The 19,711-nt window shown below is 45.1% G+C and overlaps 1 protein-coding gene across 2 annotated transcripts in view; it reads right to left on the reverse strand.

The window, feature by feature from the left end:
* The window catches only part of Ezh1 (enhancer of zeste 1 polycomb repressive complex 2 subunit), a 37,193-nt gene extending 19,478 nt beyond the window's left edge, over positions 1 to 17,715 (reverse strand). Inside the window, exons 1-9 of one of the 2 annotated variants that reach the window (XM_055619735.1) lie at positions 17,662 to 17,715; positions 10,081 to 10,148; positions 8,863 to 8,983; positions 8,614 to 8,742; positions 6,431 to 6,550; positions 5,016 to 5,136; positions 2,091 to 2,267; positions 909 to 1,011; positions 313 to 476 (exon numbers count right to left, since the gene is read on the reverse strand). In XM_055619735.1, coding sequence (XP_055475710.1) covers positions 313 to 476; positions 909 to 1,011; positions 2,091 to 2,267; positions 5,016 to 5,136; positions 6,431 to 6,550; positions 8,614 to 8,742; positions 8,863 to 8,979 — 931 coding nt within the window. In that variant the 5' untranslated portion in view covers positions 8,980 to 8,983; positions 10,081 to 10,148; positions 17,662 to 17,715. Of the gene's footprint in view, positions 1 to 312; positions 477 to 908; positions 1,012 to 2,090; positions 2,268 to 5,015; positions 5,137 to 6,430; positions 6,551 to 8,613; positions 8,743 to 8,862; positions 8,989 to 10,080; positions 10,149 to 17,661 lie in introns of both variants that reach the window. The other variant, XM_055619736.1, reaches the window with a different exon arrangement.
* Positions 17,716 to 19,711: the final 1,996 nt, after the last annotated feature.

Consider the following 19,711-nt stretch of genomic DNA (forward strand, 5'->3'; position numbering starts at 1 on the left):
TGGCAGGTGTTGAATTCCAAATAAAAGGTGACCAGCAAGGTATACAAAATTTAGTTCTGATAGCAACACAATCCTTTCAAAGCTGGGAGGCATCAAAGGGCAATCACAGTGCTTAATTAGATCGTGTATCATGCAAAGCACATCACACTGTCAATGAGGAAATAAAAACAGAACCGTCCCTCTGTAAAACCCTCACCAGAGCAGGAGCTGGGGCAGGGGGGAGGAGGTGAGCCCTTCACATAGAGCAGCCCCACTCCCGGTGGAAGAAGGAGTTGGGGTAGGGGGAGGAGGGGATCACTTAGCCCCACTCACGGTGGAGGAAGCAGTCGTATTTAAAACAGCGGCGGCAAAACAGGGTGTGGAAAGAGTGCAGGGACTGCTCCCGCTGCACTGACTTGGCGTTGGGGCCATCGATGTTGGGTGTGCACTGGGGGGGAAGTGCATTGGGGTCTGACATCTCCGTTAGCTCTCGGTACCTGTAAGAAAAGAGAGAATTCCTCTCTAGGAAGCTGTCTCCACTGTAGCAAGGGGAATTACCACCCAGGCAGGGCCTGCCAAGGAAGGCTGAATGGTTTTTCTAGGCTCGGTGGGTGAGATGGGAAACAGGATCCACCACTGTAACTATGCAGGGCTGAGAGTACGAACGTGAGGAGGAGGAGGCGGCTTGGTAATCACAGTGCTGGTGTAACTACCCAGAAGGTCGGAGTAAGCTTTCTGCCCAGATGTCGGCACAGAATGATCCCTAACATGACAGGGCATTCAGAGGTAAGTAAGCAAGAAAGTCAGAAGTGGAGGCAGACCATGGCACACTCGCCATCAACAGGGATTTTTCTTAACCAAAAAATGGGTTTGGGTAAGAATTTGTTCACAAACCCTGGGTAGAGCGTGAGTGGAACAGCCTTCCCTACCTCTCCTTCATGTCATCGGGGACACCATTCTCAGGGAACATGGACGCAATGGCACTGAAGATCATGTCATTTGGAAACTGTTTCTTGGAGCTCTTTTTGTTGCCTGAATGGAAAACAACAGTAAACTCCTGGGTGCGCACAAAGCTGTCTGAAATGTTCCCTTTGTTGGCACAGTGATTAGAGCTGCTGTGCTCATCCAAACATCAACTGCATTGACAAGAAAGTCTAGAGTCCCTGTTAGAGTCAAGAGGGGAAGAGGAGTTTCACGGAGAGCTAAAGACGGATGAACCCTACCCTAACATCAGTGCTGAAAAACAAGAGTGACACTGGAACTCTTTCATAGGAAGAGAGATACTGTCCCTGGATACACAATTAGATAGCACAGCATAATTCAGTAATTCAGTAATTCAGAGTTTCTCCTTTTCCCATTTTTATGTGTATGTACATGAATATGGATGTATGTTTGTGTATGTGGGCACATGTGTGGGCATGCAGGCACATGCATGTGAGGTCCTGAGGTTGACATCTGGAATCATCTTCTCTGTAGCTCTTCCACTTTATTCACTGGCCTTGACTTTGCCAACATGACTAGTCTTGCCGGCCAGTTTGCCTTAGTGACCCCATCTGCATCTTTGAAGGCTGGAGTTACAGACAGGCTACAAAGCCATCCTGCATCTTCATGGGTTCTGGACTACAGTCATCATGCTTCAGAGCAAGACTTTAACCACTGAGCCTTCTCTTCAGCCCAGTAATAGTAGATTAAATACTAGTGACATGGAAAATATTCATAAAATTAAATTAGGAAGATAAAAGTTTGTATCACGCACCCACACAATCTCAATTTTGTATGAGCATGCTGATTTATATATGTACAATTTAAAATCTACAGGGAATCAATAATCAGATTATTCCTATGTAGCAAGATTGTAGTGTAATCTTATTTTCTCCTTTATACCTTCCCAGATTTTCCAAAAACATTAGAATTAGAAACTAATAACAGTAATTATTCTAGAAGTTTTTCTACTGCTCGTTCACAGGCAGTCAGCTGAAGCTATCAGTTAATGACCATGTTTTTCCTTTAAGTGTACCAATGAGAAGCATAAATGGTTTTTAGAGCAATAGACTTTTCAAGTTCTCTGTCCCTGTCAATTTCAAAATAGTCTGTGGAAGCAGGGCTTGCACCTTCGATAGCGTGGCGTTTCCGCTTTCTTGTCATGGGCATATCCTCTTTGTTGTCATCTTGCTTTCCATCTGAGGTGTCATTGTGCCCATCCTCTTCATCATCTGAGTACTGGTTGAGGGCATCTACCAACTCCAGGAAAACGGCGTCACTGATCAGCACAGACCCAGGGATCATCTCTAAAGCACAAGGATTAGAAAGGTGAGCAGTGACAGCCTCAAATTCCATTCATCTTCCTAGGAAGGGTTTTTTTTTTTTTCTTCCTCTTTTCTTTAAGACAGGGTCCTTGGGCTGGAGAGATGGCTCAGTGGTTAAGAGCACCGACTGTTCCTTCCAGAGGTCCTCAGTTCAATTCCCAGCATCCACATGATGGCTCACAACTGTCTGTAACTCCAGTTCCAGGGGACCCAACACCCTCATACAGATACACATGTAGCCAAAACACAAAATTAAACAAACAAACAACACAGGGTCTTGCCAAATATGGTAGCTCACACCTTTAATCCCAGCACTTGGGAGGCAGAGGTAGATGGATCTCTGAGTTTGAAGACAGTTGATATAGTGAGATCGAAGACAATCAGACCTACATAATAAGACCCTGTCTCAAAATAACTAAAAAAAAGACAGGGTATCCTGTATCCCAAACTAGCCTAGAGTGCTGTAATTCCAGGTGTGCATTACCATGCCTTGTTTTATGCAATGCAAACACTTTCAACTGAGCCACATCCCCAAAGCTCAGGCACATTTTCATACACTCACTCCTGAGGTCTATGGCTATAACAAACGTATCATTTGATTAGCTCTTAACAACTACAACAGTTTGATAGCTAGGTAGAAAACCCAGTTAGAGACCTTTTGGAATATATCACTTCTTTGGTCACTGTTAACACTGTATTTACTGTTCAAAAATCTCAAGAGCAAGCGGAGGACAGTGGCACAAGACTTTAATCCAAGCTCTCAAGAGTCAGAGGTCTATTTGTCTATAAAGCAAGTTCCAGGACAGCTAGGACTGTTAAACAGAAAACCTCTGTCTCCAAACAATACACAAAATCTCAACAACAAAGGTGTATCATCAAATACAAGCCAAGCAGAGAAGTAACAACAAAGTGATAAATCACTTGGCTTTGTGCTAATGTATCAGTAGTGACTTCTCTTAATCAAGACTTCTTTGTTTTTTCTAAAATCATAGTTGGGTTATACTTCAACTTGAAATAATGTCTTTGAACACTAGAGGGTGCTGTTGGGTGTGTATTTGAATGTTGGCAAGGTACCCCCAACTGTCAAGAGTAGGTTGGTTGTCAAGCAGTAGGTAGGCTGGCATATTCACGGGGAGTCCCTCTTCTCCCCACTGCCTTCCTCGGTAGTGAGGACTGACCACAGGACTATCACTGAGCTATATCCCCAGGGCTTTTTCTGATTTGAGACTAGGTGCCAGGTGTGGCACTGACCTTCCTCTGTAGCCTTGAGCACGCTCTGCAATCCCCCTGTCGAAGACTCTTGAGTGGCTGGGATTATCAGGGTATGCCAGCTCCTCTCCTACATTTTTGTTGATTTTCTCCTCCTCCTTCTAAGACATGGTTTCTCTGTGTAGCCCTGGCTCTCCTGGAACTAGCTCTGTAGACCAGGCAGGCCTCAAACTTAGAGATCCTCTTGTCTCTGCCTTAAGGCAGGTGCCACCGCACCCAGCCCAGGCCCTCTTCCTACGTTTACTGACAGCCTTTTGCAGAATTATAACGAGGAGGTGGCAAGGTGGCTCACTGGGTGAAGCTCTTGCTGCCAAGCCTGACGACCTGAGTTCAATCTTTCACACCCACATGGTGGAAGGAGAGTGTTCTCTGACCTCCACATCACACTATGGCATTTGTGGACTGCGCCCCCAAGTTAAATGTGTTTAGTTTAGTTTTGTTTTTTTAAAATAATTACAACATGGGTCAGGAGAAATCACTCAGAGGTTAAGAGGGCCGGCCAAGAGAACTTGGGTCCCACTACCTTCTGTAACTTGAGGTCCAAGAAGATCACCTGCCCTCTCCTGGCCTTCTTGGGCACTGCACACACATGGCTCACAGACACTCGTGCAGGCAAAACAACCATACACATAAAATAAACAAACAAACAAATCTCAAAAGAATTTTTAAAAGTGTCTGGAAAGACTGCTCAGCTGGTAAAGAGCACTGTCTGCACATCTCTAGTGCGGTGGCTCACGCCTGTGATCCCAGCACTCTGGGAGGCAGAGGCAGGTAGATCACTGTGAGTTCGAGGCCAACCTGTTCTACAAAGCGAGTCTAGGACAGCCAAGGCTCTGTTACACAGAGAAACCCAAAAACAAAACAAAACAACAACAACAACAACAAAGGAGCACTGTCCACTCTTATAGAGGTCCTCCGCTCAATTCTCGGCAACCACAGTGGCTCACAACTGTCTGTAATATGATCTGATGCCCTCTTCTGGCATGTAGGTGTACATGCAGATAGAGCACTCACACATTAAAAAAAAAAGAATTACAATTAGGTTCATATGTTTATGCTTTTGTAAAATACAAATATTTTATAAAATATTTATATTTAAGCCAATTTTTGAGAAATCCAGAAGATATCTGGATCATAGAGGTATGACAGTAAGGATATGCCCGATGCTGTCCTCAGAGAAAGGGAAATAAAAAATAAAGTGGCCACTGACAGACTTATGGAAAATGTCAAAAATTAAATGTACCCATTCAACAAACGCTCTCATAACCATTGATCAGTAGGCAACTCTTTTTGTGACCCAGCTCCCTCTGCAATTTAACTGGATATTCTAAATATTAAATTCTAATCCCAAGTCACATCATCACACTGGAATATGCTTTAGTGGGCACCCATGGGGACGAAATACAACAAAAACAGAAGTATGCTAGCAAAATCCTCTCACAGTCTGCCCAGCATTATTACCTTCTTCACCGTGGACTTTGCCTTCATAGTTATTAATCAGCTCCTCGATGAAGGTTTCATCTTCTTCCTTCACCTCATCACCCATGTAGGGAATATTGCACAAAACTGTCTCATCTTCCACCTGCAGAAAACCAGATGAATTCATCCCACAAGCCACCCTGTCTCTCCTCTTTATGCTGGGCTGTTCTTTCATATGGCTCCTCAGTCTCCTGAAAAAAATCTCTGTGAACACTTTCCTACAAATATTTTAAAGACTAGCCATTTTGTTTTGCCAACAACACCCCAAACAAAAGGAACAAAAAAAGTTTAGTAAATATTAACCACTAAATGTTAACCTTGATATTAGCAATGGCAACAACACCTTGAATCTGACTAAAGCAACCACAATATTTGAGGTCTTCTATAAACATCCTGTTCCCCATAATAAAAAAAGTATGGTTATAATTTGTGTCAACACAGGCTATGGATGTTTGTTGGTAGTGACTAATACTAAAGGAGAGAAGGGTGTTCAGCAGAGAACACAGACATATACCATACTCTATCGCTAAGCATACTCTATCGCTAAGCATACTCTATCGCTAAGCTACGTCCCAGTGCCAACCTAGTCATTCCTAAATCCCCAAGGATTAAGTAAAAGCATTCCAAAGTTTTTACTCTTAGAGACTCCATCCCATATTTTAGTCAAGACAGCAGCACTGGTCTCAGTGGGCAGATAATGAGCAACAGCAGCATTAGAGAGGATAAATGACCAGAACAATGATCCTAGCAGGAGTCAGGGTAAAGCATGGGATGAAGGCAGTTACTCAGAGCCACCTCCATACTCTCGGCTGCCTCCACAGCACCTTGCCATTAGAGGATTCCAAAAAACTTGCTCCATCAGCAGGGCTGGCAGCCTGTGTAAGCCTCAAGGGTCTGATTCAGCCATATTTAACTGTGACTAATTTAACAAAGTTGGGTCAAAGTAGTAAAAAAAAAAATTGGGAGTCTTGTCCTGTCTCATTAACTAAAAAAAAAAGAAAAAAAAAAAAAGCAGCAATCAGAAGTATATTTTAGAGATCATCAAAATCTAACTGGATAAAACAACTTGCAGTGTGTGTGTGTGTGTGTGTGTATGCGTGCATATATATGGAGGCCAAAGGAAACGTTCAAGAGTCAGTTCCTTCCTCCTACCATGTGGGTCCTGGAGACAGAACTCAGGCTGTAGACAGACTGGTGGTAGGTGCCTGTATCTGCTAGGCTTCTCAGCGGCCTGTAAACATGTATCATTTTAGAGCAACTGTGTGATAATAATCTTCTGCTCTGTAGATCCAAGCTTTATGCCATGCCCTGACAGTCTTTAACCTAAGAGAAGCCCACACTGATCAGCATAAAATGACAACACAGTTTAAACACTTCCATAGTGTTTTCATACATACCATAAAGTTCTGCTGGAGAGGGGACCAGGAATACATGATAGGAACTAACGCAACAGTGTTCAGAGACCTCATCAACATACTCTGGCTGGCAAAACCTGGAAAAATGCTCTCTATGGTACACTGAAAGAAAAGCAGCAACACAGAGAAGAAAGAGTAAGCATACAGCTCAAGAGAGGACCAGCATAAGTCAGCTATGATGGCTTCATGCCCATCATTCCAGCACTTGGGGCTGAGACAGAACTGCAGTGTTTGAGGCCAGACTAGGCTAAGGCTACAGAGCCAAAGTAATAAAAACAAAACTATAAGGGATACACAACAGTTTCCTTCCCAAAAGATCCCAGTGTCTACCCTTTTTCCCCTTGAGGACCAGGATTACAGATGTGTGTCATGCCAGTTTCACCCCAAGAGCACTTGGGATCAACCCCAGGTTTAATGTGTGCTGGGCACACGCTCTACCAACTGAGCCACCCCCCCACCCATGCTCTTTTCAATCTTTTTAGACTTATTTTAAATTATGTGTGTCTGTGTACAACTGAGTGTAGGTGCCCACAGAAGCCAGAAGAATCGGATCCCTGGAGCTACAGTTAAAGGGGGCGGGAGTCACCGAAGTGGGTTCTGGGAGCTGAACTCAGGTTCTCTGCACAAGCAGTATGTGCTCTTAACCACTGAGGTGTGTCTCCAAATTCTTGTAAACTATTAAGTTGGGAGAGCGTTAACAGCAGCTCCTAAAGGGAATCTAAGCTGACAAGCTGTGGGAAGCAGGAACTGCCTCTTGTTCACAACTATGTCCCTCAGAGTTCAGCACAATGTTTGCCACACTCAACAGATGCTCCCTTCAACCAAAGCATGGTCTGCTAGAGGGCCTCTCAGAGTGCTAGGGCCTGAGTTCAGGGATGTTTTTCTTCTTTCTTCCTCTCTCTCTCTCTTTTTCTGAGACAGGATTTCTCTGTGCAGCCTTGGCTGACCTGGACTTGCTTTGTAGACTAGTCTGGCCTTGAGCTCACAGCGATCCACCCGCCTCTGCCTCCCAGAGTATTGGGATTATAGGCATGAGCCACCACGACTGGCTCCAGGAATGTTTCCGACTTTTTAAAGATTTATTTATTATGTACACAATGTTCTACCTGCATGTACACCTGCATGCCAGAAGAAGGCACCACATCTCATTATAGATATTTGGCACAATGTGGTTACTGGGAATTGAACTCAGGACCTCTGGAAGAACAGCCAGTGCTCTTAACCTCTGATCCACCTCTCCAGCCCAGTAATGTTTTCTAAAAAATCTAAGCTTTGGATATAGCTGCACGGACGGGGACTGCACATGAAGCGAGACAGTACACAAACTAGAGTTCCATCCTGCTTTGGTAATGACCATTGGTGTTAATACACTATTGGTTTTTTGTATTTAAAAAATATTACCAGGCTGTTAAAATGACTCATTAGGTAAAGACACTGGCCTCCAAATCAATGACCGGAGTTCAACTGCTGGGATCCACGTGTGGAAGGACAGAACTGACTGCCATGCATGAGGACTCACCCACATACACGTTATTTGAGCAAAATTAATACATGCAATAAAAAATTAAAAGTATTACCTCTTTACAAAGCTAGAATGTTTTTTTCCCCTTTGAATGACAGGCTCCCAGGGGAAGAGGGAGGAAGGGTAGGACAGGAAGGAGATAAGGGAGGGGGCTACAATTGGGATATAATGAATTGTAAAAATAAGTAAGTAAATAAATAAGAAGACAGCCTCTTAAGTAGCCAGGGTAACCTCGTTTACTATGTAGCCAGGCCAACCTCAAACTCCTTTTCCCCTGTCTCTACTTCCTGAACTGGGTTTTAAAGGCATTTGGCACTATGAGCAACTAGAATGTGCTTTTTAAATTTATAATTCAATTTAGTTCACAAACAAATGTATTTATTTATGGTAAGGCAGTCCCTCTGATCAGCAAACTTCTGTCCATTACCTAGGGAATTTGTTTCCTAGAATCTAAGTACACTAGGAACAAAACAGGACACTGTGTTATTTGGACACAAAACCCAGGAAAACAGTGTTTTTGTTTTCTATGAAAGAGTCACAGTTATACTCATTAATGGAGGAGGACAAGGACACAATGGTTAATTTTCAACTTTGTAACTTCATGTCCAAGGAGAAAGAAAGGCCGGCTCACATTCCAAAGTACCTTCTTCAGGAAGGGGTGCCCACTCACAGGCTTCATCGGCTGCACAGGCTGGACACGAAGCTTCTTCCATTCTTCATTGAGGATCTGGGTTTTTTCTTGAACTTTTGCAAAATTTGCCACATACAGAGCCTAGCAAAGCCAAGGCAGACTGTCAAGGGTCAATGCAGGTCGCAGAGGGAAAACCCCAGAACCCATTCATACTTTGGAGAAGTACGCAGATATAACCCCCCTCTTGGGAACCATTTTTACCTTTGCTCCCATATTTGCCTGGAGCCGTTTGAGCTGCCGAAGCCGCATATACTCAGATTTCACTTTTCTTTTCCAGTATGTGATGCATTTGGAAGTCGGGGGGCTTGCTATATCCATTTTCCTGGACTCAGAAAAACAGATGTGATAAACAGCACATGATTACTTGGAAAGGAAGGCTTCCTCAAACTCAAATGAACAGGGTACATCTGAGAGCCCAAATATGAGTTTAAAATTTCAACTGAAAACAAACTTTTGCAGGAGTAAATTCTGGTCTCAGTGTGAAAAATTTCAGCGCCTACCGTCCTTTAGTGCTGGAGCGGCGTGGTGTAGCTCACGCACAGAGACCATGTTTAACGTGTGTGGCCCTAGGTTCTAGATCTAGCACTGCAACAGATCCTGAGTTCAATCCCTAGCCAGTCCCTGTTGCCTCATCATTACTAGGGGCTTGACTTTTTTTTGATACTTGGATGCCTAGTCACTAAATTCACGTTTTAAGGGTTTATTTTTTATTAATTACATGCATGTGTATCTCTGCATGGGCTAGAGCTGAGTTATCACAGTATTAGGAACTCCAGCTGAAGTCATAAGCAGTTGTGAACAGCCTGATATGACTGCTAGAACCAAACCTAGTTCCTCTGGAGGACTTGCAAGCACAAATACCTCCCTACTCTTCCAGTTCTAAAGGACCCGGCACCCTTTTCTGGCCTCCTCGGGCACCGTATGCACACAATGCAGACAGACATGCTGGAGACACACCACATGCATAAAAAAATACATCTTTTAAAAAGGAGACAGGGATTTTCAAAGTGTTTTATTTATTTTTCTGTGCATTGTTGTTGGTTCTGTGTGAGGGTGCCAGATCCCCTGGAACTGCAGTTACAGACAGGTGTGAGCTGCCATGTGGGTGCTGGGAATCGAAACCCGGTCTTCTGGAAGTGGTCTCCGCCAGTGCTCTTTGCTGAGCCATCCCTCCAGCCCCAAGAGAAGGGGAGTTTTTTTTTTACCAAATCCTTACAAACTTGGGAGAAAATCCACCTACAATACACGCTACCTAAATTTCTACATTCTAGTAATGAAAACACATGACAACAGAACAATCTCACCTCCAAGTCAGCAGCAGACCTATGGATACCAACTACACTGCAACTTTATTTTGAGGGTAGGGTTGAATTACAGCTGGAAAATTTAGAGATTTTTACTGGGATATGCTCTACTTACCTTGAGGAATGTAGGAGAAAATGTCAGATTTTATAATGTGTCTCTGTTCTTCAGATGAATGGCAAGACCTAAAGGTAAAAAGAAGTGTTTAGCTTTGCAAGAGAATAAAAAATGAGTTTATTGAATCAATACAGCATGCTCAGATATTGAGCCCCTAAGCAGGATGCTCCCCAAGAACTGAAGAACTTCAGGGTCTCTGCTACCATTTTGCTTATTAAGGTCTTACAGATGCTTAACGCTATTTAGAAAATTGCTTATGTTCAGAATTCTATCCTTCTGGGGCCAGAGAGTTGGCTCGGCAGTAAAGAGCACTTGCTGCTTTTGCAGAGGACCTCCACAGGCGTTAAACATGCACAGTGCACATACACACATGCAGGCACCACCATGTGAACAACATAAATATATTCTTAATTAAAAACTTCTAGACCATTCATGGTGATAACCTAGAACCCCTGCACAGATGTAGCCCATGGCAGCTCAGTCTCCAAGTGGGTTCCCTAGTAATGGGAACAGGGACTGTCTCTGACATGAACTCATGGGTTGGTTCTTTGATCACCTCCCCCTGGTGGGGAAGCAGCCTTGCCAGGCCACAGAGGAAGACAATGCAGCCAGTCCTGATGAGACCTGATAGGCTAGGATCAGATGGAAGAGGAGAGGACAGCCCTAAAAATGGACTGGGGGAGGGGCATAAGTGGAAAAGAGGGAGGGAGATGGCTACAATTGGGATACAAAGTGAATAAACTGTAATTAATACAAAAATAAATGAAATTAAAAAAAAAAAACTTGTATCCTTTCAATTATTTATTTTCTCACTAAACTTCTTTCCACCCTTACCCAATTTCTAAAATTAGCCAGCAGGTAGACCTAAAACTTTAAACATATGAGCTTGAGAGATGGCTCAGAGGTTAAGAGCACTGGCTGATCCTCTAGAGGTCCTGAGTTCAACTCCCAGCAACCACATAGTGGCTCATAACCATCTATAATGAAATCCGGTGCACCCTTCTGGCCTGCAGAAGCTGTATACACAATAAATCTCTATGCACAAGTCAAGAAAATCTGGTTTTACTCTATACTTACTAGCTAAGCTTGGTAGAGTCCTACTTCTTTTTGGTAAGATTTAGTTATTTTCATTTTATGTGTATGAGTGTACTGCCTACAGGAATGTATATGCACCACGTATGTGTAGGTTCCAGAGGCCAGAAGAGCGTGTCAGGTCCCTTGTGACTGCAGTTTCAGATGGTTGGGAGCCACCCTGTGGGCACAGGGAACCAACCTAGCTCATCTGAAAGAGCAGCAAGTGCTCTTACCTTCTGCATCATCTCTCCAGCCCTGAAAACTACTTCTATTCATAGAGTCAAAAACCACTTCAAGGACCCATGAAGAGCTAAAATCCAAAACAGAAACTAGAGGTTTCAGATTGTGTGTTTGCTTTTTTTGTTTTATTTTGTTTTTCGACACAGATTTCTCTGTATAGCCTGGCTGTCCTGGACTTGCTTTGTAGATCAGGCTGGCCTGGAACTCACAAATATCTACCTGCCTCTGCTTCCCTGAGTGCAGGGACTACAGACATGCACTACTGCGCCCGGCTAAAGTCAATAAATTTTTATTTAAGGATCTTACATGCTGTAATTTCTTCTCTACCACCATGAAATTCACTGTAAGTCCCCTAAAGCTAAAGTTCATGATTTTTCAAAAGATCACCTTTTCTTGGTTTGGTTTGGTTAGGTTATTTGAGACAGTCTCTCTTGAAGTCCTAGATGGCCTGGAACACTCTATGTGGACCAGGTGGCCTTGAATTTGATCTGCCTGCTGAGCGCTGAGAGGCGTATATGTGTCAACATGGCCACAATTTTCAAATCTCGGTGTCTTTCACCTCCATCTGAATTATGGACATACTGATGACAACTCCAGAGTTCCCCATCTGAAATCTCCAGCATCTTTTTGTTTTTTTTTCTTTTTTCTTTTTTGGCTTTGAGACAGTGTTTCGCTGCATAGCCTTGGCTATCCTGGACTCACTTTGTAGAGCAGGCTGGTCTCAAACTCACAGAGACCCACCTGCTCTGCCTCTCTTTTACTTCAGGACAGGCTTACTGCCTGCCTGGTTCTCAACTGCTGACATCCTAAGTCGGTCTACTTTTTTTTGGTTTTGCTTTTTGAGACAGAGTCTCACGTAGCCCGGGCTGGCCTTGAACTCCCTATGTAGCTACTGGTGATTTTGAATTCCTGATCCTCCCAAGTACAGTGATTATAGGATATAAGTTACAAATCTCTTCCCCTCCCAATTCCACCTATTTTATATATATATATATATGGGCTGGAGAGGTGGCTCAGAGGTTAAGAGCACTGGCTGTTCTTCCAGAGTCCTGAGTTCAATTCCCACATGGTGGCTCACAACCATCTGTAATAAGATCTAGTGTCTTCTTCTGGCATGCAGGTATACATGCAGATAGAACATTGTATACATAATAAAAATAAATCATTAAATATATTTTTTTTCTTGCTTTGTAGCCCAGGCTCCTCCTGAACTCAGTATCCTTCTGAAGCAGCTTCCAAGTGCAAGGATTACAGGGACATTCCTTATTTTGAAATAGTATGCTCAGAACAGATCACTCTATGCAACTGAAAGATCAGGAATGGGAAAAACTTTTATTCCAGTGTTTATGGTGGTGGTAATGGGAGCGTGGGAATGATGGTTGTGGTGGTATTGAGGGCATGGGAGCCATCCATGATTGTGATGGTAATGGGGGACAGGGGTGGGGGTGATGGTTGTGGTAGTGGTGGTTTGTGCTTAGACTTCTTAGAGGGAATGGTCACGGGAAAAAAATGTCAGTATTTTCACTAAGGAAGGGACATAACTGTTATCTCTACATACAGTCTGCTGAGAGATGACAGCAACAGAATGACCCAACAATTAACGGTACCGCTTCCAATTTTTCTTACTGTTTTCTTTGGCAAGGAGTATATACACGCACATGAAAATGCCCTCCAGTTTTAACTAGCCACAATGCAAAATAAACCATACTTCCTTTTACAATTTGAGTGATATTTGAATCTTGCCTGTCCATGAGCCAGTGTTTATTTCACTTGGCCTTTGATTTATCTTCTATGTCTCTAAAAGCTTATTTGGCAGATGATCCCTCACAGAACATAGAAAGAAATGAAAGATTCTTTAGAAGCAGATGTGATTTAAAAAGTCATGTGAAAGGGCTAGAGAGATGGCTCAGCAGTTAAGAGCCCTGGATGGGGCTCAAGAGGACCTGAGTTCTATTCCCAGAAGCCACATGGCAGCTCACAACCATCTGTAGCTCTGGTCCTAGGGAATCTGATACCCTTTCCTGCCCTCTCTGGCACCAGGCAAAGCATCCACACACATAAAATAAAAGTAACATTAAAAAAACAAAACACAACACAACACTTCAAGTACAGCACCACGATAGCGAAGCAGTTAGCTCCTACTCAGTGGTTATCACAACAAAGTGAAGAAAAAGAAAAGCAAACAAACCATCGAGCACTTGGAACAGGTTTGCAGAGAAACGCGGTCATCCATCCTAGGCATACGAGTGTACACAGACAGGTTCCTATTTGCATTTTCTATCAGCACTTATATTTCAGTTACTTATTAGGAGTCTTTCATTATGGTCATTGTACACTGGAGACACCCCAAAACATACTGCTTGGGGCTGAAGTCTTCATATAATTAAATTCAGCTCCATAAATAACAGCATTTCCAACAGGTGCACAGAGGACTCAGCATATTAGTCATGGAAAATGCAAATTAAACACAGCAAGAGGCTGGAGAGATCACTGGGTGGCTAAGACCACTTGCTGCTCTTCCCAAGGACCCGAGTTCAGTTCCCAGCACCCCCACACAAACATCTCTAACTCCAGCTCCAGATCTGACACCCTCTTCTGGGCTCCAAGGACACCTGCACTCACATGTACGTATAAACAATTACGAATGAAAATAAATTTAAGAAAATTACGATATCCTAAGTATACTCCTCGGACTGCAGGCGGGAATGCAAAATTTGAGTCAAGGTTCTTGCTGCCAAGCCTGACAACCTGAGTGCCATCCCTGGACCCCACATGGTAGAGAGATATTGCTCCTCTAAGATAGCCTCTGAGCTCAAGTGAGCACACAAAGCAAGACAAGAAGCACAGTGCAACATATATGTAGCACACAGCCTGCCACAGAAGAAAACTGAAAACACATATTCCTGTAAAGACTACACCTGAAAGAAAATAAGGCCACACCTGGCCCTGCAAGTCTTGAAAAGCAAGCAAAGGAAGGCTTTGCAGCCGTAAGGCACTACAGCTTTACATTTTTTCCTTCCTTCCTTCCTTCCTTCCTTCCTTCCTTCCTTCCTTCCTTCCTTCCTCCAAGACAGAAGGTTTCTCTGTGTACATAGCCCTGGCTATCCAGGAACTCTCTCTGTAGACCAGGCTGGGCCCAAATTCAGAGATCTGTCTGCCTCTACTTTCTGAGCTCTGGGATTAAATGTGTGTGTCACCAGCACCTAGCTCGGCTTGTTTTTTTATTGGTTAATTAAAATTTACTTTTAGATTTATTTTGTGTGTTCGGTCTACATGTATGTATGTGTGCCGTGGGAGGGCTAGTGACCTCAGAGTTCAGAAGAGATTGTCAGTCAGAGCCAATATCACGTATATTAGCATATATAAAGATAGATAGATACTCAATTTCATTAACATTTGTACTTAAATCAGCCCGGAGCCGATTAACACAATGGAACAGAATCTTCAATTAAGATACTAGGCATGTTTTTGTATCTGTCCAGGTGTGTCCAACCTGTACCTCACAGGTCGTCTGCATCCCAAGACAGTTATGAATGCAACCCAACACATTGTGGATAACAGTGCCTCACAGTAAGGTCAAAGGACTGGATACCAAAGCACCATTCTACTTCTCCAGAGTATTTACACATCACAGGTTTCCCTTCCGAGCACAAGAAGGCTATTGTGATTTTAAAGAAACAGGATCTCAAACTGGGTGTAGCTGAGTGCAAGCCTTTAGTCCTACCACTCAGGAGGCAGAGAGTGCTGAATCTCTAGAGTTTGAGGCCAGCCTGGTATACAGAGTAAGTTCTAGAACAGCCAGGCTACACAGAGAAACCCTATCTCAAAAAAAAAAACCACAAAAAACAAAAAGGGGCTGGAGAGATGGCTCAGTGGTTAAGAGCACTGGCTGTGCTTCCAGAAGACCTGGGTTCACTTCCCAGCACCCACATGCCAGTGGGTGTGTGTAATCCTGACATCCTCACACAGACATACATGCATTCAAACATCAATGTACATAAAATAAAATAAATTATAAAACAACAACAGTATACCAGAATCTCATGGATTGCATCTACCTCGCCTCAACTTTGCTAGTCCCGGCCGACCTTGAATGCTGAACCTTTTACCTCTACCTCCTAAGTGCTGAATTACAGGCATGTGCCACCAGCCTAGTTTGCTGTCACCAGCATCTTAACTAACCAACTCTAGTATGCCCTAGTGTTCCATAGAGCCAGGTCACTTCCGCTGCAGACAAAGAGCAACAAAAGTCAAATCAGATTTGGTTGGGGAGGGGGGGATTTTATTCCCAGGAACTGAGGAAAATGCTGGCTTGGAGATGTACAAGGATGATCAGGGAGAGCTACAGCAGCCTGCTCCAGATCCTCGACTGGCTCTGAACTACACCAGCAGAAGGTTTTAATGTTAGAGGCCATCCACTACTACCATTAAAAACAAGACTCTTCAGTTAGACTTCCACATACAAATATTAGAGCGGGTCAGAAGATAGCACATCATGTAGGCTCCAGAAGGGCGTGTGCGCCACATCCATTTCAATGTTGCCTTTTTACAGATGGCTCTTTGTTCCGTTCTTAAAGCCTGCACCATCACAACCAGATTCCATGTTAGTCTGTTACGAAGTTCTCTCTCCCAGCATGCACTACTATGTGAACTGGTCCTCTCGCTTTCGGGGTCACTACTTTTCCAAAGCTGAAAAGGGGTTTCCCGGAAAATCAAAATTCCGGCAGAGTTCATAACTCCTCAGGCTGGAGAAACAGTCAATGCCCTTTCCTCATCTAAAAATCTTTTGGGTGCAGCCAGGTGTGGTGACCCACATCTTTAATTCCCAACACAACTGATGCAGAGGCCTGAGGATCATGTGAGTTTGAGGCCTGCCTGGTGTGCTGTGCATGGAGAGTTCCACAGAGACCGTGTCTCAAAACAAAGCAAAAAAAATTCATTGTGTGTGTGTGTGTGTGTGTGTGTGTGTGTGTGTGTGATTTCCTATTCTGGGGCATTATGAAGCCAAAAAAAAAAAAAAACTACATTTTTTTTTTTCAAGACAGGGTTTCTGTACAGCCATGGCTGTCCTGGAACTCCCTCTGTAGACCAGGCTGGCTTCGAACTTAAGAGATCCATCTACATCTGCCTCTTGAGTGCTAAAAGTTAAAGGCGTATGCCATCCTCTGCCGCCACTACCACCACCGGGGTAAAACTATGTAGACCAGGCTGGCTTCGAACTCGTGGTCCTCTGGCCTCCACCTCCTTCAGCAAACCCTACCAGCGTGCGCCACCACGACCGGCCCCTACATTTTCAATGGACCCTACATTTTCAATGGAGTCCCTGTACAGATCCAGTTATTTGTGTTCCTTGGCTGTTTTCCCCAAGGAACAGGTTCCATACTTTGGCCGGAAAGTCGTCTCTGCGGATCAGCACACTTGTTGCTCCGGCGGAGAGCACGCATGGGTTCAGTTCCCTGCACCCGGCATGGAGGTGGATAACCATCCCTAACTGAGTTCACACACACACACACACACACACACACACACACACACACACACGCCAGGCGTTTAAAACCTTCCCACGCATAAAAGTTAAACGTATTTTTTTTTAATCCTTTTAAAGTTTTGTCCCGCATTTCCTTTCTGACCAGCGCGTCCCAAATGTAACACCTTGCCTCTTAAAAACTTCGGGGCACGTTCCGTTTATATGGCTTTGCTTCCCCCAGAGCATGCTGGGCACGGAGAGACAGCCCCGGGGTGAAGGTGAACCCCCATTCAAACCCGGAATTGGGAGCGAGGCGGGCTGGGTCGGCGACAGGCTGCGGGAGCAGAAGGCGGTGGAGGCGCCCCGAGACCCTGGGAGCCTCGACCCTTGATCTTGGGCGCCTTAAGAACCTCGCTCACCTCGCGGTCCCCTCGGCCTGGCCACCCCTTCCTCAGCATCCCCCAAAGCCCGTCCCCTTCTCCCCCCACCCCCAGCCCAGCCCGGGCCTCTGGTCCTCCAGCCTCCAGGACTCAGGGTCCCCGGCAGACGCCACGGACCGCGAGCCGGTCGCGCCTCCCCCGCAACGCGGCCCCCAGCAGCTCGCACGCGCTCTCGCCCCGGGGTCCCACGGCACTCGGGACCCTCCGTCGCGCTACCCCGGGGCCGGGCAATGGGGTGACCCCTCGGCTCCCTCCCGTGAGTCGCCTTATCTCTTCGCCTCTCCCTCCCGGAGCCTCCGGCGCCAGCCCACGCCGAGGCCCGGCCCCACCGCCCAGCCCCGGGCTTGTTTACTCACTCACCCTCCATCCTGAGACGCAGGCACCCGCCACTAGGACGCCTGCGCGCTGCGGCCACGCCCCTGCGCCGCGGCCACGCCCCGCGCCTCCCCTCCGTGCGCGTGCGCACTCGGCGTGCCGAGCACCTGGGCTTCCTTCTTCGCAGGTGTGTGGTTTGGCGAAGGTGGCCGCAGCGCCACTCCGAGGCTTCGCTAGGTGGCGCTGTCAGAGGACAGGCAAGGCCGTGGGGAAATCCTCCTGGAGCCACAAGACACCTTCTTGAAGACTTCATTTGCCAACACACCGTCCCCAGCCGTGTTTAGATAACTCACATCTCAAGTTTCGGAAGCCCGCCTAGAATTTCTTCATCCTGACGCCTCGCAGCTACCGAAACCCTAAATACCAAGGGGCTCTAAGTTCCTGTTTTATATATATTTGATTGTCCCATTTCCTAAAAATAATTTGTTTAGTTTTTCTTTTGTGTGCATTAGTGTGAAGGTTTCAGACAGTGTGATGGCATTAACAGACAGTTGTGAGCTGCCATGTGGGTGCTGGGGATTGAACCCGGGTCCGTTTGAAAGAGCATTTGGAAGAACATTTGGAGGAGCAGACAACGCTCTTAACCACTGAGCCATCTCTCCAGTCCTGATTATCCTATTTCTGTCAGTCTTTTCACCTAAAATATATAACCTTGTATCAAAATATTTCCTCACAGAGCTGGAGAGTTGGGTGAGGGGTTAAGAACGCTGTTTTTCCAGAGGACTTAGGTTCAATTTCCAGCACGCACAGTATCCAGGCCTCTAAGTTTACACACTTCTGTAACCAAACATGGCCTCAGTTTCCTTAGACTGATCCAAAGCAAGGCCTTTTTAATTACTGCCAGTGAGTGGGTAAATGAAGGTTCCCTCAGGTGAACGGAGGTGCCCGTGCTTAAGTCTCTTTGATCCGCAACAGCGCCAAAGCAGCTACCACAGGTGTTCCAGTCTGACCTCACAGACTTCCATCAAGCTGGACCTGCACTTTCCCTCCCAGCCATGGATGTTCTCACAGACCCTGGACAGCATCAAAACAGCCTGTTCTTCCTGGACCTGGCCAGCATCTCAGCCTTTTGACCTCCCCATAGCGCCCCCAGTGTCAGCAGGAAGAGAATCTACCCCCGTTATTCAGTTATTATTAACAAAAGGCTGGAATGGTGTGTTTCAGGACCAGGACAAGCAGTTCCAGGTTCTCCCAGCATTCCTCAGTCCCTACCTGCTGCCTTCATGGCTGGCAACTCTCTACTGGCAAGCCCCTACCCTGAACATTCCAGAGCAGGGGCTTCCCCTCCTACTCTTGACCATGTAATCTGGCCATTTTGTTGCTATTATTTTTTTCTTTCTTTCTCTTACCCCCTTGCATAGCAACCAAGAGCTGCTTCCAAGGAACCTAAATTTATAGACTTTGTCTTGTTTTACATGAAAAGCAGCCCAAGTTCCTCATTTTTTAATTCTCAGAAAAGGGAGGAATGTTAGTATTTAGGCACCTGCTTCTGGGTTGCCTAGCAACCTATGATACCATCATGTGTCTGCAGGCCAGATGGCCACGCCTGGCAGGCATGGTTATGATGTTCCTTAAAAGGGTCAACCCACTACTTTCTCTCTCTCTCGGCCTCTCTTGCCCTCTTGCTCTCTTGGCCCTTGCCCACTCCCTTTTCTCTGTTGGGGCGCCCCTTCTCTTCCATCATGTCCTGCTCTCTCTCTCTCTCTCTCTTCATCTCCATCTAATAAACCTCTAAACCTCTTTTATATAAAATCTGCTGTGTGCATCATCATTCATTAATTGGTCTCAATAACAATCATCTGTAATTCCAGTCCCAGGGGATTTGACACCTTTTTCTGGTCTCCTGAAACCAAGCGCACAAGTGATACATGAACATACAGGAAAGCAAAACATTAAACATATATTAAAGGCTAGGATTAAAGGCATGCACCACCACATCCAGCCTCAATAATTTCTTTTAAACCTCTCCACAAGATACTTTATAATACAAGAGGGAAATAGTAACTTTAGGGGTAAGAAACATCAATCACCTTAG

This window comes from Psammomys obesus, unplaced genomic scaffold (assembly GCF_907164565.1).
Source record: "Psammomys obesus unplaced genomic scaffold, mPsaObe1.curated_primary_1811, whole genome shotgun sequence".
In the NCBI taxonomy this organism is placed as follows: Eukaryota; Metazoa; Chordata; class Mammalia; order Rodentia; family Muridae; genus Psammomys; species Psammomys obesus.